Below are 19,740 nucleotides of genomic sequence, written 5' to 3' on the forward strand. Positions count from 1 at the left end.
GTAACTGCAGCTGTCCCCCGCAGATGTGTCTGTGTGACACTGACACCAGAGTGGAGTAAAATATTTCTTTGAGGTAATGAGATGTAAGAGTTGTACGAGTAAGTAAGCGTGTGTGTGTGTGTCTGTGTGTGTGTGTGTGTCTGTGTGTTTGTGTGATGGTGAATAATGAGTTTGGCAGAGCGAGAGTCCTGTTTGTTTCTTTTCCTGCCTGTCACCATCTTCCTCCCTTTTATCATCCTTATCAGGTTCCATTTCATTTTCAGCCTCTTGCTTTCCCTCATTTTTCTTCCCTCTCATCTTGAAATTTTCCAATCACATTTTACCGTGCATGTTTTTCTTGTTCAAAAACTCCCGTTTTTCAGGTTTTTAGCAGATTTTTTTCCCTGTCTGTCATGTCCTGCTTTGTGTACAGTCTCATTAGTGCTTTTAAGATTTAATATTACTGATTACTCCTGTGATACATCACAGCGTGTCACCGGGATTGTGCTTTAAAGATATCTGCTAATCTCATGTGAATGTTTAAGAAAAGGCTCTTGTCCTCTCGTCTCGGATTACTTTTCTGTTCTTTAGGACCTGAACAGGAGGCAGTGTGTCACTGCTGCCTGCTGTGTGGGTCTATTTCTTTTTTCTTTCCCATCTGTTGTCCCCTTTCTCATCTTCTTCATCTGTCTACCCTTTGCTGTATTTCTCTCTGTCCCAGTCCTCCCTCTTAAACTCAGTACAACCCCCTATTCTTCTTCACTCCTCACTCTTTGACTCTTTCCCTGGAGGTGATGGCTGCATTGGTAACTGGAGCCCTTCTTACTTTCCTCTGGTTTGTAAACAGTATATTTTCTTACTTACAGTTACCCTCCAGACCATAGAGCTCACTGTTGCCACCCTCTCTCTCTCTCTCTCCTTTTCCTGTGCTTTTTGTGTTTTTTTCCTCATTTCATTCTTTATTTTCTTTGTTGCACTTCCCGCAGATGCTGTTGGAGCTTTACTGTATATCCACTGTGTAGTCATGGATCAGGGTCTGTGCCTTGCCTGTGCCGTCCTTCTCCTTCTCTTCTCCTTTCTCTAACACTGCTTTCCTGCTTGAGCCCTTCTGTCTTTCATCTTCATCTGACTCCTTTTTTCATGTTTTACGTTTTCATGTTCCCTCTTATGCTCCCTTTCATTTCACACCCATCATTCTATCGGCTTTTTAATCCATCCTAATTTTTCTACATTATGCAACAGAATGTGTTTTTTCAGATAATATTATAAGACATTAATTAAAGCTTTTCCATGTTTGCTTAATGATGAATTTTGGCGTTATAGTTGGATTTGTTTGGATATCAGTCAAGCCTCACTTGTTTTTGCCTGTAAAGGAGTGTTTTTTCATAAACATCAGCTTTGGCATGCCTTCAGTTGTATAAAAATAATAATAAAAAAATTAGTGAGTAATACCTGTTTGGAAAATTGGCCTCAGGGCCTCTTCTGCTGTGTTCTGTTTTATTTCCACCACCTCTCGCCTTCATTCATTTCCTCTCATTCTCTCCACCTTCTCTTGTTGCTTTCTCGCTCTCTGTCTCAAACCTTCTCCTCTTCCCATTTCTAGCATTGATTGCATTTCTCCTTTCTGTTTCATCACCTTGCTTGTCCCTCAGATCTGAAGGAGGTTGAAAATCTACTGCTGCACAACCTTCCCTCTTTGTGTTATCGCCTGTCAGAGTGGCCCTCTGTGCTGTGTGAATATCAAGGACCACAGGCTCCGAAATACTGCCTGGTGATAATGCTGTACCTCGCCCTGCAGCAAGGAGACAGGTAATAGCGCACACAAGCAGCAGGGATATATTTAGATATATACAAGCACTCTTGGGATAAATTATTATGTACTTCAGTGTTGAACATCACAAACAGTTTGTTCAATTTAAGTGCCCGGCAACCTTGTGATATAAGCTGTTATTTTATTTATTTATTTTGTGGAAATAAAAATAACCGATGCATATTTTAGCATCAGCATCATTTTTCTTATGTATCTAAGCACTTGTGCAGAGTAAACATTTGTCTCTATCGTATATTGACATGGACCTTATTGAATATTACATTTCTCTGACTATTTGGAAAGAATTGTACATTTTTGCAATTAAAGTAGTTTTGGAAAATTTTGGTTCATGTGGATATGACCAAACATCTGGCACTCTCAAAGCCTTGTTTAGCTATGCTGTAGTCCATACTTTGAGAGCAGAAAAGGCAACATTTGAGCTATATTACTGTGTTTACATAACCAAAATCTCAAGATGATGAATGCAGTCGTGCTATATCGAATATATCAGACTTGTATAAATATAAATTCGTCTGGTTTCACACGTTATTGCAGCTCTCTCCTTGTTCTTCTGCCGTGGCCCGTCGAGGGTGGTCTCAAATGCATTTTTTATAACCTGAGAAAAACAGCGTGTCGGCTTCTTGGAAAGTTTAATTTTTCTTTCTGCGAATCCTCGGCTATGCATTAACCTCCTGGGAAGGCGATGAAAGCCTCTCCCTGCCACTGCGCGGTCTCATCAAGATTATGAGAGATGTGGCCAGAGATTTACATAGCGTGGGAGGGCTGAGGGTGCGTGTTGTTTGTATACTCAGGGATAGGATCTCTGAATGTGTGTGTTGATCTTTTGCATATGTTTTAGTGCGTTTGTGTTGAGAGATATCGAGTTTCTTTCGTCAGCGTGTCCCTGGGGGCACTTTGTCTTTATGTGAACTTTGAATACTGCAATTAATGCCGTTAATATGTGTGTGTTTGTTTGTGTGTGTGTGTGTGTAATCCAGGCTCCTCCCTGACCAGATAGTCTTCTCCAATGTTGTGTGGCTGTTGCGCTCTGTGCAGGAGCAGGGCTGTGTCCCGCCTCACTCTGTGCTCCGCTCTGCCCTCTACCTGCTGGCACTCACACAGGACAAGAGCCCCTCACTCGATGGGGTAACTCTGAGCCAAAATCAAAACACACACAGTAACTTTGAAAACTTTCAAAGCAGTCACTACTTACGGTACAGCGTCACCGTGGAAGTAAAGTTTAAACTTTACCTAGATTTCAGGCTTCTCTGCTATTATGGTGCCTTAAGGCTCCAGTATTTTTAACTTTTCTTTTCCTTTTTTTTAACCTTTATCACTTTTAATGCCAAAACACGCTGACAGCGAAGACACGTCTGCCTGGGTTTGAGAAAAGTTTTTTTTTTTTTTTAAATTTTGTGTTCAGTAAATCAGTCTAACAATATGAAACAGATTGAAGGTTGAGATAGGTGTACTGACAAGCAATGGCATATTAATGTGTCAGGATCTCATCAGTTTGAACGTGTTCAGAATTTTTTTTTCCCCGTCCACAGACGAAAGAGCGGCGCGTACGGAGCCGATGCTTCTTTTTTTCTTTTTCATGATTGAATATGGAAACCATTTTGAGCAGGCTTAGAAATACTTAGAGTCAGAGCTTGACTGCTCATGTTCATCTCTTGATACAAAATCTATATTGTGCTGTAGAGAATTCACCAGCAAAGAATTTTAACTATAGTTGAGCATCACAGAAGAAAAAAACATGAAAAATGCGCCCTTCTTTATTTCACAGAGTATCTCTGAGACTACTCAATATTATATACCTTACATTGAGTGTGAATAAAAATAGATTACAGAAGAGTTGCTCCTCTGTCTAAGGGCTCTGCCTCAGTAGGGTTTCAAAAGAGATCCTCCTCCGGATTGTGAAGAAATTTATTTTCAAAATTGCAAGTTTTTAACTTGGATGTGTACACTCAACTCAAAGAGAGCACTTTGACTTCATCAATCTTTCTTCACCATGTTATTCAAGGCTTCTTTGAATTGCATCAGCAAGGCACTCTCCTCCTGCCAAAGCTTCTCTTCGCTCTACTTTCACCATGCTGCGCTGATCTACTTCATGTGTCGATACCCAGAGCTGGCAGAGAAATTTGCCGCCATGGTCTTGGAGCTGTGGTTGACCAAGGAACAGGACACAAACACAGGGCCTACCCTGGTAATGAGACATCTGCTTAAACTGTATCCCAGCAAGTATTTCTGAATAATTCAGTGATTTTACTGAACTCAATTTGCTTGTTTCACTCCGGCAACTTTCACTAATTAGTTTCACTCTGACAGAGCAAGTCTTAGAGACACATTGGGGTGTGTTTTCCTGAATTCCCTTCAACTCTGGTAAGTCAGAGTTGATGAAAAGGTGGCTGGGTTTCATCTGGTCTTACAGGCAGACACACAGGAGGAGAAAGAAAGCCGTGCAGATGAGAGGTCGGATCAGAAGACAGACACAGAAACCATGGAGCTGCTGTCTGTGATGGAGAAGTACCCAGCTGTCATACTGACCCTCCTGGTGAGAGCCAGAGACCTTGAATAAGAGTTCAGAGTTAATGACTTTGCTATATTCAAATGAACACATTTTTATGCAGCTGAATGCTGCATTGTAAAGGGAGCTGTTTGGAATAAAAATTTGAATCGAGCATGGAGTAAATTCTCCGTGCCAGCCCCACGTCATACCCTACTAAATATCCAGCTTGCAGATCTCATATAGGACATGCTGTTTAATCTTTTTTAACCTGCCCACAGTTGCTGCCCACACAAGCCACTGTACCAGTCACCTCCACCACAGATCCTCCTTTTCATGCTGTGCCTGACTTAATCAGTTTCATATTTGTAGTCACCGATGTCTGCTCTGTTCTGTATCGGGGTCTCGCTGCTGCTCTCATGTATGCACATGAAAGGGTGAGGAGGTCCCAGAAAGAGCCATGCTGCCATATGTAATTCCTCTTTAGGCTACAATTGTCTTCATTGAACTGATTCGCTTTACTGCTTTGGGATAATACTGTTACCAAGAGATATTCTAAATGGATGTGCCTTCTTTGTTGTGACTTTTTTAATTGACCACAGGACATGGTTTGCACCAGAGAGGCTCCTCTAGCTGAGCGAGTGTTGGGTGTACTAGAAGTTCTTCTGGGAGGTCAAAGAGGCTACAACATAAACCTGTGTACAAAGCTAAGACCAGCCTTGCTCCAGGCCCTACAGCGGGTCAGTGTGGTGAACACAGACCATGGGTTTGAACAGGAATACTCTGCACAGGGTAAGAAACACAGAGCTTATATTGTAACACCTCTAGCATCTTCAAAGCAAAATAATCTGTACAGGAATCAGCGTAACTGTGGCTCTATTGTATTTAAATTAATGAGAATAGATGCACCAGAATAGAAAAGATGAAACAAAATTCACTTTAATTTTTTTTCTTTTTCTTTTTTTCCCCAAAATGTACCAGGTAACATTTTTATCAGCTTCATGGAGAGCTGATTAAAAAAATTGAGAGAGCAGTTTTAATTCAAACTTCTGCGAGCTCTCTCTGGGAAATACAGAGATAAACCGCACAGCATAAAACCTCTGGCGGCAGCTTCGCGCACTCGCCGTTCAGCGATGAAGCGGTAATGGAGTCTTTCATTTAAAGTTAATGTGCCTCAATCAGGGAAAGCATTTAGCATAATATGTGTGACTCCAATTGTTTTTATAGCACAACAGTTTTTAAGTAGGCTCTGCTGTGAACGGCGTCCTGTCTGTTGGAACAGCTGATTGTATCTGTGTGCAGAGACATTCATTATTTTATTAATACATATTTAAAGGTGTATGTACACAAACAGTCAGCGTGTAGTGTGCTGTGCAAAAGTCTCAAACCACTCCTCATTTCTTGCTGTCTTTCTTGCTTTCTTGCTGCTGACGAGTCAGACTACCTGAACATTTTCAGGGATGCTTGTTTGTTTGTCATTCATCATTCAAGCAGAAAAAAGTACCTACTGTAACTCAAAGGATGAACCAGTGGTCTGTCTATACATAACAGACAACCTAGCAAAGAGCCACTTCTCAGTTGCATCTTTTGACACTTCATTATTAGAAGCCTGCTCTAAAGCCACAGTGTTTGCATTTCTTTAGTTGACTATGAAAAATGCCAAAGCTAACACAGTTAGCGTAAAATAGTATTTTTCTGCCACCAAGTTGATTACCAAAGAGCTGCTAGCTAAAAACTTAGTGTATCTGGTATGGTGTTGCAAATACTAGACACTGGGAGCAGACGTAGACCAACAATAAAAGGCTTATAAGGTTTATTTAGCGACTGAATTAAGTTAACAACAGGCAGATGAGCAATTAGGCAGCTAGTGTTTCTGTCAGATGAGCCCAGAGAGGGTCTGCAGAGAGGGAGACTGGTAGTTAGTGAAGGTAGCAGCAATAGAGATGTGCAAGGATTATTCAACTCTGAGATCTCACTTGTTAGATTCTGTGTTTGAGTCGTGGAGGAGTAGCAGGTGGGCAGACTGAAATCCAGGGTAGGCGAAGAAAGCTTAATGGAGAGTGGGCAGGTAGGGGCTGACTGACTCTTAGAGTGGAAGAGGAAAATGGCCAGCTGTGATCTTTAGACTCCTCAAGAGAGCACAAGTAGCTTCACCAGGAAACGAACAACGAACTCCAGGCAGACGAAGACAGAAAATTACTGAGCAGAAAACACAACAGCAAAAACTAAACTGGAAGATCCAATTTTGAGAGAACAACTGCCTCAGCCGGTCCTTACGTACCGTAATGAGGCAATGGGCGCAAGTGCGTGAGTGGCGGCTTCGCCTGTGGGTGGAGACACAGGTAAAGCCCACCTCTCTGTCTGAGAGAACAGAGAGAGACAGAAGGAGAAAACAGAGGGGAAAACAGCCTGCCCAGACCCTAACAATATCTCAGCATAGTGTGCAGTGTGTCCTTGAGAAAAATGAGGAAAATGGACAAATGGAGGAAAGGAAGAAGTGGCAGACCTAAAAAACTATCCGCAGTAGGTAAGCAGTATCTGAAAGGCATGTCCTTTAGAAAGAGGAAAAGTCCTGGCACGGCACCTGAGAGATTTATCTGATCCTTCAGATGATTCATCTAACAGAGCTAATATAAAATGAAGTTAAGGCACAAAATAAAATAAAAGGTAAATTTTAAGAAACAGGTAATTTTAAGAAAAGAGTCCACAGAATCGGCTAAATGTAGTTTAGTGGGAGACTGTTCTAAAGCCTTGGTGCCACAGACTGAAAGGCTCTGTCCTCGCTAGTGTTTAATCTTGTCTGACGAACAGCTAACAAATCCTGAGCCTGGTGGCCATCAAGAAGCTATTCATAGTGAAGGTAAACAGGCACAAAAGCTGAGATATGCCCATGTACACAAGAACTGGACTGAAAATCAGTGGCGACTGGTCTGATGTAGTGATGAATCCAAAGTAAAATTTATGGTACAAATCATCATCCGTCTGTACAGCAGTTACAAGAGAGGTGCAATGATGAGTGTCTATAGCCATCTGTAAAACAGGGTGGAGGCTCTGACGTGATTTGGGGCTGCATTTCATACAGTGTTGCTGGTGATCTGGTCAAGATTTATAGAATTATGAATGCAGAATAGTGCAGTACCATCTGGAAAGCATCTGATTGGCAACGGCTTCGTTTTTCAGCGATAATAAATGATCCCAAACGTACTGCCAATGCAGTAAAAGCATACCTGGATAGGATAAAAACCACACAGTGGAACACTATCAGTTATGGATTTTCCTTCCCAGAGCCCAGACCGCAACATTATTGAAGCAGAGAACAGAACAAAAGGCAGCCAACATCCAAAGAAGCAACTATTCCTGAAGACTGCTTAAAGAAATGACAAGAAAGCTACCCAAGAGAGTCCAGACTGTGTCAAAGAATAAAGGTGCTCATGCCAAATATAGACTTTATTATATTCTGTATTTCCATTTATGTTTGCACGTTTCAATAAATTCCTGTGTCTATTTCCTTTTTTCCAAAAATGGCAAAATATAAAGAAAGTAGAGGTTTTACCATGTGATAGATTTGTGATAGATAAGTATAATTTCTAATATATGTACTTATTTAGAAATGAGGGGTGGATCAAGACTTTTGCACATTACTGTCTTTTTTTTAACTCAAAGTATATTGATAAATTAATTTTCACTTTACAACGTGACCTCTCAGACAACTTTCAGACTCTGTGTGTACTTCCACCGAAAATGTGTCCTCAGCTCTGTTTTTTAAACCTTGATCCCGAATTTAGGGATGAGCGCTAATGCCTTAATAACTGTGTTAATAATTATGACTCTGTGGTTACAAAACACAGCACTATACTAATAGATTAATTTTCTCACACATAAAGTGATTCACCATTCTGAATGAATGAATTCACCACTCAGCGTTGCGCATCGACATTAATGCCAGCTGATTTGGCTTCATGCTCACTTATGTCTCATTAAATCACGGATACGGTTAATTACGGTCGATGTATAGAGGTAAACGTTGCAGCTCGGCCCCCAGAGTTTGAGTTTCATCATGTGGGACATTGTTTTGTTCGTCTTTCTTAGTCATCCAAATGAAAACATTTTGTAGCAAATAAAAGTTTCAGCTGTTTCAAACCCACTCAGCACAAGCTCATCCACACAGTACACAGGAACACATCCACCTGCAGGGTGAGGTAGTGGGCTCCCACACAGTGAGACATAATAGATCAAACGCATGTCGGGTTTTTTTTTCTCCCCACACAGCAGACACTGGAAGATTTATCCAAGTGAAGCAGCAGCAGCCACACCTGAGCTGTTTGGTTTGAGATGCCCTTCTCATCATTTTGACTTGAAAAGAAAAAAGATTTTCGTTTAAAAAGAGCTATTTTTGATTTATTGTCTCTCCACAGTTATTAACACAGTTTATTACTCAGGCTTTTCATCACAGCTCAAACGAAGAAGGATTACATGCTGTTGATTGGTGAGCTTTTCTGTATCTAGGATACCAAATTTAATTGAATTAAATTAGGGAAATTTAGCAAGTTTATGCGTCTTCATGTTTGCAGATGTTGTTAGTTCTTCTGGCATAAATAATCAAAAACTAATGGAAGCTAGTAGAATAGTAATATATTAAAAATGCATTTGTATTTTGTTTAAAGAAAAACAACTTTCACAATCAATTCATCTTTTGCTCCATAACCGTGACGTGAGCGTGCCAAGATGTTTTACTGGGGGTTAAAAATAACAGTTGGCATATACCATAATAAAACATCTATTAAGTAATGTACACGGATTAATTGGAGCATTTGGCACAATGTCTTGTGCGATATAATGGAAAGCACTTAGGCTAATTATTCTCAAATATGGAAAGCAACTTTTGAAAGGATACCTGCGCTGATTTACGTTTGCGAGTCCATTTTCTCTGGCAGCATTTTCTTTCTGCTTTAAACGATTGTTATAGTGACATTCAGAGATAGCAGAAGAGCTGTTTAATGATAATTGTGTTTTTTCTTCTTTTTCAAATTAGTACATTTGCAGAAAAGCAGCTGTTCAGATAAGAACATTTATTGCAGAGCAAACATGGGCACAAAGATTATATTGACTTGAATTTATTTAAATTAAAGAAAAATTTGTGGCCGTCGAATGAGGCTTGGTATATCCTAAAATATGACTTAACAGCAGCTGGACACAGTGCTCAGTTTAAGTGCAGTGCTATTTCTTATAACCAACCTGCCATATAAATCTCATTTTAAGTGAACTGGAATAACAAAGCCTCCTAAAATATGGTTGGTTTTGAATTGGATTAAAATGGCAAGAAAAAGTCTCCGTCGCCTCTGATTAATGCTGGAAGGAAAAAACCTTTAAACCGCTCGTAAAATGAATTCCTCGACCAGGCAGTGGAAGGTGAGATACCATAAACTGGGGTGTAACTGGACACAGTCAGATTAGGTCAGACAATTTCACTTCACTTGTTTTGCTCATAGACTGTATGTAGTAGATGGACGTAGCCATCATGATGCCACCCATCAGTTTGTGCACTCTTCAGGTTGAAGTCTTATGGTGGGAGCCACCTTAACTCTCTGGAATGCTAAGTTATCAGATAATGCTAGCATAGCCACAGATACCAGATTATTTAAAACTACAAATCACTCACCAAAACTGCCATATAAACCTCTTGGATGAACTGTAACTGGCTTCAGTTCAAATTATTTGTGAGATTATTGTATTAAAAATACTCCAAAGCGAACCAAAAACACGGTGGAGAGGTCCACTTCACTGACTACAGTTTGTGGAGTTAAAGGACAGTAGACAGTGACTGGCTAAAGCTGGCAATGTCTGAACATTCATTAGCTATACCAGCTACAACATTTTGTTTACGAGGCTGTAAACATGTTTATTTCATCTCTGAATTTGTGCATTTTATGATGGATGTGTACAGCCATTCGTTAGCTTTTGGATTTGCTTGTGGAGCCAACAAAGGAAATTTAGGAAAAACGTGTTTTTGGCTCTTCTCTGTTGACTTAATTTACATTAAACAGTTGTATATGTAGAATTGGTCGTTATTACCATTTCACTCAATCAGTTCACATTTGAATTTTTAATATAGCTACATGTTGGGCTCTGCGCTGGGAGCTCATCAAAAGCATAGAGCTTGTGTTGCATATTTTGATATGTTATGAGCTTGTATGACTGCTGCCTTGGCTAGATCTCTGGTGAAAGAGATTTGATCTCTGTGATCTTCCTGGTGAAACACAGTAAATAGTTTAAAAAAAATCTCCTGCTGGAACCTGCAGGTGGATGCAGGGGTGGTGGAGGGGTCAAACTGCAGGCAGCAGTGCAGACACTGAGATGTTGGAGGGAGAGATGAGACATTTACATCTTAAACAGAATTTGAGGAGAGTGTAGCATGTCACACGGGTATAAATTAGCTTGAGCGGACTGCCTAAACTAGCATCCGGGCCTCACTTGTTTTCAGAAGGCTGCTGTATCTTCATTAGAACCATAAAACCATGACATAAATGCTGAAATTGAAGGTTTGTAACAATGAAAAAAAGAACAAAAGAATGCAAATGTGCAAATAATGTATTTTTTTGTTATAGGTGTCTGCCGTATGGTGTTATTACGTCTGTGTACTTGCCCAGGTTAATGAGCACAGCTGAAGGGCACAACAGCAGCGTGCCAGCTGGGGATTCAGAAACTGTTGCTGTGGTTAGCCTCTGCCTGCTTTCTGCTCATCCCGGGCCCTGAGGGAATTACAGCCTGTTATCCCTCCACATGTTCCAATTCAGCCCACTGTAATTTGCATTAATATATACTTTATATTAGCTTCAGTGCGGCGGCATCCCAAAGGGGAGCTATTTTAATGTTATGCAATACAGCAGTGAAAGGGGAATGTAGATGACTGTTCAGCCTGAAGTTTCTTTCCAGTTAAAGTCCCCCTGCCCTTTGTCTCCTGTCCCCTCTAGTCCTTTTTCTCCACCCTCTTACGCTACCATTTATCCTAGCTATATCTAGACACCTAATATTGGTTTCTAAAGTGTGTGTGTGGTCATTTTTAATCATTCTGAGTAAGATGTGGTCATTTCCTCCCGGTTCCTTTCTCTTCACGATGACTTGTGTTAGCTCCAGAAATCCCTCTTAGGGAAACCAAACTTCATAAAAACCACAAGTGAATGCAAGAAATCCTTCATCCTATAGAGTGCATGTTTGGACCACATCCTCTGTTTTGGCTTTGTTGACAAATGATATGCACAACAGGTTCCAGACTAAAGTAATGACTTGAGAGAAAATGCTAATTCATTGTCATTGTCATCTTTCGCTCTGTCACACTCCATCCTCTGTCTTACCTTTTCTTTTTTCTGGTTTGTTTTTGTTTGTGTCTGTTTTTATGGAGCAGTGAATTCACTCCCTCTGGTGCTGAAGCTGCTTTGTGTGACGCAGGCCAGTGATCCACCTTCATCTCCCCATTACAGTAATATGGAAGGAGTGCACTTCAAACTGCTATACCATGGTGAGGCCCCAAGGTGCTGCTGACATGTCACGCTGAGCACAGCTCTCTCTCCCCTGCATTTATCTAAAATATCCGAATAACCGCTCAAGCCCCCTATGTTAAGAGGCAGATTTAGCAACATGATCGCTACAGCAAACAGTTTCTCTTACAGTGATACCAAGAAAAGCTCCGACAGCAGGCAAACAAGTCAGCTCGCTCTCTCAGTCATTCACAGAGACTGCATCTCCCTTTCTTACAGCGTCGCCGGCATGCCATCTTACTACACAGCAACACAATTATCTAGCGAGAGAGACAATGTTGTCCTGTTTTTTTCCTCTTCTGCATTCATCTGTATTTCAATTACTCCTCACTCACCTTTGATTTAATACCATCCTCACAAACATACTCAGAGGAGCGTTTTCTGCTGATCTGCAGATCAAAATGCTGCACTGAACTTTACTAGACGGTAACTCATAACTCCATGCCTGTTACAAGGGTCTAATTTGCTTTGCTTTTCGTCTTTATGTCAGCAACACTCATCCCTCTGTGGCTTACCACTTTTTTCTTTTTACTGCATATTTGGAGCCTCATCCTCAGTTGTAAGTTGTATATTTCAGCCCACTGTCTTTTGCAGCGTTTCTCAAATAAGGGTGCTAGTAACCCTATGGTTTCTTTAGAGTATTGCAAGCACACTTTCTTTTTTTATTTAAAAAATATCCTATCATGATCTTTAAGATAACTGTTACTCTTGGATCTTGTCTTGTTGTTCTTTAATAATGATATACTGCTATACTAAACCCCTTTAAATTGCAATGTTTTTGGCATCATGAATGTTTTGATCAGGCATTTTCACTGTTATTGACGCACCACGACATGCAATAAATGACAAAGCCCACAATGTTACATTTGATCTGCTACATCACATTTGAATGCCCCTGTATAAAATCCTTGAGGGCACTGCAGATAAAATCATAGATGAAAGAGTGAGAAAATTGTTGGATACTCGACTATATTTTACATTACATTTAGGGTCAGCTGTGCAGTAAAGGTATATTTCCCAGAAATAATGCCCGTGTGTTTATGTGTGTGTGTGTGTGTGTGTGAGTCAGTGAGTAACATAGCAGGGAGGTTGAAGCCTATAAAAACAGAGAGCCTGCTGCCTGCCATCAGCTACCTGTACTGCTGCCTGAGCCTGTCCCCTGCACACTGCACTGACAGAGGTTAGACACGTTCTTACTGCCACTTTTAGTTACACTCTGCATGGTCTCTGTGCCTTTTATTCACTCCTTCTCTTAACGTCACACCTTTCACACACGCAGCCTCTTCACCCTCTGTCTCAGTATGTTTCTCTCACCTCTTGCTGTCTTTTCATTTCGCTCCCCACTCGCCTGTTTGAGAGAAGCGAGAGGCTGACCTTGATGCACGTTGTACTGAGGCACAAAGCAAATAATAACCGTAAAAGCTCACACCTGCACTACAAATGGTACACAGGCTTTGGCTCGGTCGTGGGCATTGTCTTTGGCTCTTGTCTTTTGTTATGGTGTCAAGTCTGTGAGCTTGTCGCACATTTGCACAAAAGCAATGACTGGCAGACTCGTGTCGTCGCCTTGCTACAGCTAAATACCTGTAACACACAGACTAAACCACACGTCCAAACACAAATAGCACTTACCGCCATGGCAACATGTAGGTTTCTAAGGTAAGAAATCTCACATAAATCCATATATAGACGAACAAAATCAGTAATTAGGTGTAGCTGGAAGATGTATGATAACATAAGGGGGTTTTTTCCAAGAGAGTTTCACTAAAGCTTTTATTATTAGAAATCTCTCTTTAAAACCAAAGTCGCTCAATCAGTCAATGAGCCAGAACACAAAAGTATCAGGTACTAAAGAGCTTGAGAAATTAATACTTGAATATTTTTCACAACAGACAAAAGTATGCCTTCAGTTACACTGCCCTTATCACAGACATTTATTTGATCAGTTACAGGGTATTCTTTTCTAGTCATGCTGAGTGCTCAAAGTGTTTATTCTATAAGTCTCATTTTACTCAAACATTGCTCTATTTTTTTACAATTAAAGCACTTTATTCACCTCACATCTATGGCCAATTTAGGATCGCAAATTAACTTAGCATGCATACTGTATGTGTGGACTGTGGGAGGAAACCGGAGTGGCTGGAGAGAACCCACGCAGGAACACAGAAAGACTCCAACTGTGGTTTGACCCAGAAATATGCCTTCTGTGAGGCAACAGTGCTAACCAGTACACCAACTTCTCTGGTTAACTTGGAGGTCAGAAAGAAGGGTTACCATTGGGAAGCAAAGCTAATAATGTCAGTGGTATTAATTTGCAGTAAGGCTCCGTGATTATGGACAACAATTATTTTCATCAGTACGGAGATCCACATTATTTGTCCGATTATTCATTGATTTTATTGATAAATGTGTTTTTATTGCACTTTCACGTAAACAGAACGCTGATATTACATTTCCATATATGTACAGATCTTTGCATCAAAATAAAATTTGTCCTCATTCACCTAAATACAGTGCACCTCTTTGAAAAAAGTAAAATAGATTTAAAAAGAAAATGCCCTGCAGAGCAAGAGGGCACCTTTATTTTGTGTTCTGTTCCTGTTAATTAATCCGTAAATTCATCTTTGCACACAAATAAGGTGTTTGTTCACCTGGTCTAAGTGCATCTCTAAAAGCAAAATAAAAAGGTTGTCAATAAAACCCCTAGCAAAGTACTCGACGGCTTTATTTTCCCTCCAAGGTTTGCATACAGCACAGGTGTTGCCACTTTGGAATAATTGTGCGACGGGGTAACATATCTTTTGTCCGGTGTGTTGACCATTTTCCTGAAGCGTTCGTAATTCACTGTCTTTACTGCACGTGGAGTGCGATTGCATTTGTGATTTCAGTGCGTCTTTGTGAGCTGGATGCATGCGCAGCTGCACTTTTATGGATGCCTGAATTCATGTTGGATGACTTACGTTAGCAACCACGATGTAGCTTTCTTGGGTTTCATGCCTCAATATACTGCAGTTTTTTTGCAGTAGATGACTGCCCTTCCCTTTATCTGGTTCTGTTGGAGGTTTCTTCCTGTTAAAAGGGAGTTTTTCCTTCCCACTATCGCCAAGTGCTTGCTCATAAGGGGTTTCTGATTGCTGGGTTTTCTCTTTCTTATTCTAGAGTTCTTACCTTACAATATAAAGTGCTTTAAGGTCACTGTTGTTGTGATTTGGTGTTTTACAAATAAAAATCAAACGATTTGAGTCTGTAGTATTTTTTCGGACAGTTCAGTTGAATAAGTTCTGTCCTGCAGGTTTTAGACATCACCCTGGGTCAACACCTGAATCACATGATTAGTTCTAAAGAACTTCAAGACATGTTGAGGAGGTAATTTAGCCATTTAAATCAGTCGTTTTGGATCAAGTACACATCTAAAACCTGCAGGACACCGGCCCTTGAGGCCTGGAGTTCCCCCACACCTGATCTAGAGATTCTAGAGACAAGCCCTTCACTCTCTGCTCTGCCAGACATTTGAGTTTTGTTGTATATTCATGTGTATCTTTTGGTGTAGTGTTATTCCAGGAAACTGGCACATGCAGGCACGTGATTTAGGGAGTGCTTAATTTTGCTTTGCATTCTATTGGCGAAGTGCGCTTTTTCAGTATCGCTCGATCATGCTCATTTAATTATGGGAAGACAAAATTGGGATTAAAGTTCGATTAATTGTGGCGCTCTACTTTGCAGCTTCTCCTGCAGCCTCTCTATGTATTCAGCCTTCATTATCACTAGTGATCAGTTTACAGCTACCTGTTTCAGCCTCAGGCTAGACACTATTTCAGTGATGGTGCAAGGGAGAAGGAACACATTACTCTGTTTCAAAGCGAAAAGAACATATTATTACTTTAAGATTGTGTCATTTGGGGGGATTTTTTTAGCACTTGGAGGTGATGCTTTGTTTGCATCTTGTTGCCCTTGTGTCATATTGTTCTATTATCATATTGTTTAAATTATTCAGCCTGCCCACATGTATATGGTAAAACAGCAATATCAGTGTTTATGAATAGAGAACAGTATAGTTTAACATATTTTTCACTTAGTAATGTTACAAAGACCTCACAGGTGTTTGCATTGTTGTGGGTCTGTTGCTGCAGCACGTCACTCTGCAGTCATAAGGACCAGCTGCTATCAAAACCCACACACAGCGCAGTGAAACAGAAGCACACGTCCCATTAAAGTGTGATGACACTGTTCCTTTTCTTTCCCAGCTGTCTCCATGCTGCTCTCTAACAGCGGGCTGATGGACCAGCTGCAGACAGTCTTCTCCTCTTCCTCCTCCTCCTCTTCCTCTGCCACATCCCTCTCTCCATCAGCCTGTCCTCCTTTGGCCCTGCTGTGCTGCTGCCATCTACTCCTGTCCTCCCTCATTACCTTGCAGCGTGTTCACTCCACTCAGGTACACACAACTGCTCAGCTCTGCTCTTATCACAACTTCACGATACAACTTCATACAGTCAAGGGCAAGACACAGCATAATGTAAAGTAGGGTATAGATTGAGATATAGGGGCAGAATGCAAAACAGAAATTGGATTTGCTTGATGCATATCTCAGTGAGGCCGTGGTACAAAATAACACGCTTTCTTCTTTGCTTTCAGCCGGCACTGCAGGGATAATAATGCATTTTAACTCGCAAAGATTTCAGTCCTAATCTTGTTATATTCCTGATTCCTCCCCTCTCTCTCTTATTTTCTACCCTCTCTCTCTCATTTTCTATTATTTAAGGTCCGTAAGAGCATCACTTGGAGTCTGGACACAGCTGTGCAGCGACTCCTTACTCAGAAGAGAAACACAGACAGTCTCCTGCTGAGTAAGAGACACCAAATTTTACTGATTGTTTTTATAAGTCTTCATCCCATGCAGACAGCCGGCGGCAAAACAGTTCATTAGCGCTGAAATTATAGCAACAGTGTGTGACCCAAGAATACAAAAGAAACTTGGCTGAAAATTCTGCATTTGTGGTTGGCTGGTGTTTTTCTATTTTCCTCAATTTGCTTTTATTCTTCCAGATTTGTGTCTTGAGTCATCTGTTCCAGAATTTTGTGCTACTCGGTTTCTCCCTGTCCAACGCAATTATGAAAACATCGGGAGGTCCATAAGACCAAGATACCTGTGTTCATATGAGTAGCATTAGGCATCCCTGATTAATGTAACATCTGTCCATATACTGTGCAAACCAGAGGGTACTAATGGGGTCCACCTTTGCTTGGTTTACATGTACATACGTAAAGTCAATGTGTTATCCTCAGTGGAGCTAACCAAACCATGCATTTCACACACTTTCATTATATTAAGTGGCCCCAGTCCCACTGCTGCACTGGGAGACAGATCATCCCTGCTGCTCCTGCATCTCTGTCTGTCAGCTGGATAAGTGGCCTGTCAGAGTTGCTGTGATGTATTGGCTCCCTCCCTCTGCCTGCCTCTCTCTCTCTCTTTCTAGTCACTCAGCGTCCTTTCTCTGTCTTTCTCTCAATTTTTTATCTCCCCGATGCTTCTTCCCAGCCTGCCCGTATATTTCCAACTCTTCCCGTTTCTCTCTATCTCTTTGCCCTGTCTCTCCTCCCTCTTTTCTTCTGCCACTAATTGAGTCCTCTCTCCCTCAGAGGGCTCTAATCTCAGTGTACATGGCATTAAGTGCGATTCAGATGGCTGGCAGCACTAAGTTTGGATTCCACTGTGTTTTAGGAGTCTTTTTTACCCCTGTTGTTCGCTTTTTCTCCATCACTACTTGGGTCTCGCTGAACTTCCTTCAGTTTCCTTCACTTCGTTCTGCCTTGCACTCTCTCTCTGTGTACTTGGCACTGACATCTTTAACTTCTTGCCCTCTCTTTCTCTCACATGTCTCTTATAAAAAAATTGCTCTCAGTTCCTTTCAGCTGTACTCTTGCACCCTCTGCTCCATGATTGTTACCATCTTTTTCAGTTTTTACTCACACACTCGCTGCTTTCTGTTGTGCTGTGGACCTCTTTCTTCTGTGGCCTTGCCTTCCACATTTATTTTCCTTCTCTCTTTCTTTCACCCTCCTTTGCTTAGACATTCCATCATTCTCTTTATTTGCTCTGCTTTTTCAGACATTTACAATTTTCCTCTATCTTCCTCTTCCCAGTCAGCTACCTGAGGCTGCTGCAGGCTCTGCTTGATACTGACCTGGCATCGGAAGTTGTGTGTCTGACTTCTGGTCCTGGCTTGGTTGGGCTCAGACCTCTTGGGGTTGAAGACGGTGCTTTGTACCCACTTGGCTCCAGAGGGGCGCAGTGCCTCTCAATTGCTCTCAGTGGACTCCTTCTGCAGGTATTAGCATGTTTGAGTATGAGTATGTTTGTATTGATATGGTGATTTGAGTGTATGGGTACAAAAAGCTATCTGGATCCGGTTCAGTTTGTAACTTTTTCTTGAGAACATTACGACAGTGATTCACAGGTTTTTGGCCAAACGTTTAATTTTGCCATTGTTAAAGAATTCCTCCCAAAATTCCTGGATCTGGATCCAGAGTGTAAATCGTTTTAATCCCTTTAGCCTAGAGGTGGTGTGGTAAAATTTGCCTGCAAATGTGTCGCAACTTTTTGAGCAAACCTGCTAACAAAGAGACAAACAAACAGACCAAACCAAGCCAATCACATAGCCTTCTTGATGGAAGTAATCCAATCAGTTCCCAGAATTAACAGCTTTCTACTACTTTAAAACTTTCACTATATAGTTAGATATATTACCTATGTCTTCTGTATCACGGTCCCTTGTGGTTCAGCGGTTTGGAGTCGTGGCTTTCTCCTGGGTTTGACTCCATGGATTATATTCTGCATTTTAAATCAACTGGGAAAACATGTCGTATGCCATCTTGCTTGATTGCAGGGATTGAATAATATCTGCCTGTTATAAGCTGTCCTCTGTCTGTCTGTACATCCAGTTTGCCTGTTATCAGCCTGCTGAATGGCTATTATCAGGCTCATGCATATTGCCTTTAGGCCGTTACCCTCCCCTACCTGCTGGCACGCTCTAAAGGCTGTTATCATCTGTTGTAATCAGTGATAACAAGAGACCAACACCGGCCCCCTTCTTATTGCTTGCCTTGTACATCCTTGTTTCCTTTCCTTACTACACCTCCTTGCACATTATTTCCTCCATCTTTCCTCCTATAGACCAGCTCAGTGTGTCAGTAACGTGCAGATGTCAGACTTTTTTCCCCGTAGTTTAGCATGAAGGTGTACTTATCTGTGGAATCCTCCTCCTCCGTGTTCCTGCTGCCTGTCACACCTCCCTGCATCGAGCATAAACAAACTTCCACATAGGACACACATGTCATATCCTGGATCATAACTTCTCCAGCAAAGCTTCTTCTCTCCTCATTCCTTTCTCCTGCTGATTCATTTTAGGTGTTGAGACATCCTTCATGATGGCACACCGAGATTGATTTTCAGGTCACGGGAAAGAAGGCAGAGGAGACAAGAAGGCACAAGTTAGAGAAAATGACAAAAGCCCCATATAGTGCAGGGGACGTGTGATGAAGCACATGTAAAATCTGCAGTGGTAAAAGATTACTATATTACTCATGTTGTGTGGGTGTAAATCTGCCTCGCTTCTGGAGTCTGGATAATTCTTGATGATGTAAGTCATACATTTCAGGGTAGGTTTCCATTTAGGGTAAATTTGAAGTAATGGTTGAAAAAGTAGTAATTATGTTTTGTGTGTGTGTGTGTGTGTGTGTGTGTGTGTGTGTGTGTGTGTGTGTGTGTGTGTGTGTGTGTGTGTGTGTGTGTGTGTGTGTGTGTGTGTGCGAGAGAGAAAGACTTTCACTGCAGCGTTGCATTTCCCAGTTCTTGCTTATGGAGGGTATGAATTAATATAACAAGCTAGTTCAGTAAATCCCTGTGTTATAAT

At 41.2% G+C, this 19,740-nt stretch overlaps 1 protein-coding gene across 5 annotated transcripts in view; it reads left to right on the forward strand.

Moving 5' to 3' along the window:
- The window catches only part of LOC120742501 (meiosis inhibitor protein 1-like), a 61,747-nt gene that overhangs the window by 29,002 nt on the left and 13,005 nt on the right, over window positions 1-19,740 (forward strand). For 3 of the 5 annotated variants that reach the window (XM_040045834.1, XM_040045836.1, XM_040045838.1), the window contains 10 exons: window positions 1,632-1,788; window positions 2,788-2,935; window positions 3,813-3,995; window positions 4,221-4,343; window positions 4,898-5,087; window positions 11,698-11,811; window positions 12,900-13,010; window positions 16,075-16,262; window positions 16,590-16,674; window positions 17,972-18,156. In XM_040045834.1, coding sequence (XP_039901768.1) covers window positions 1,632-1,788; window positions 2,788-2,935; window positions 3,813-3,995; window positions 4,221-4,343; window positions 4,898-5,087; window positions 11,698-11,811; window positions 12,900-13,010; window positions 16,075-16,262; window positions 16,590-16,674; window positions 17,972-18,156 — 1,484 coding nt within the window. The remainder of the gene's footprint in view (window positions 1-1,631; window positions 1,789-2,787; window positions 2,936-3,812; window positions 3,996-4,220; window positions 4,344-4,897; window positions 5,088-11,697; window positions 11,812-12,899; window positions 13,011-16,074; window positions 16,263-16,589; window positions 16,675-17,971; window positions 18,157-19,740) is intronic. The other 2 variants (XM_040045835.1, XM_040045837.1) reach the window with 2 other exon arrangements.

This window comes from Simochromis diagramma, unplaced genomic scaffold, assembly GCF_900408965.1.
Source record: "Simochromis diagramma unplaced genomic scaffold, fSimDia1.1 OVJJ01000150.1, whole genome shotgun sequence".
NCBI classification, from domain to species: Eukaryota; Metazoa; Chordata; class Actinopteri; order Cichliformes; family Cichlidae; genus Simochromis; species Simochromis diagramma.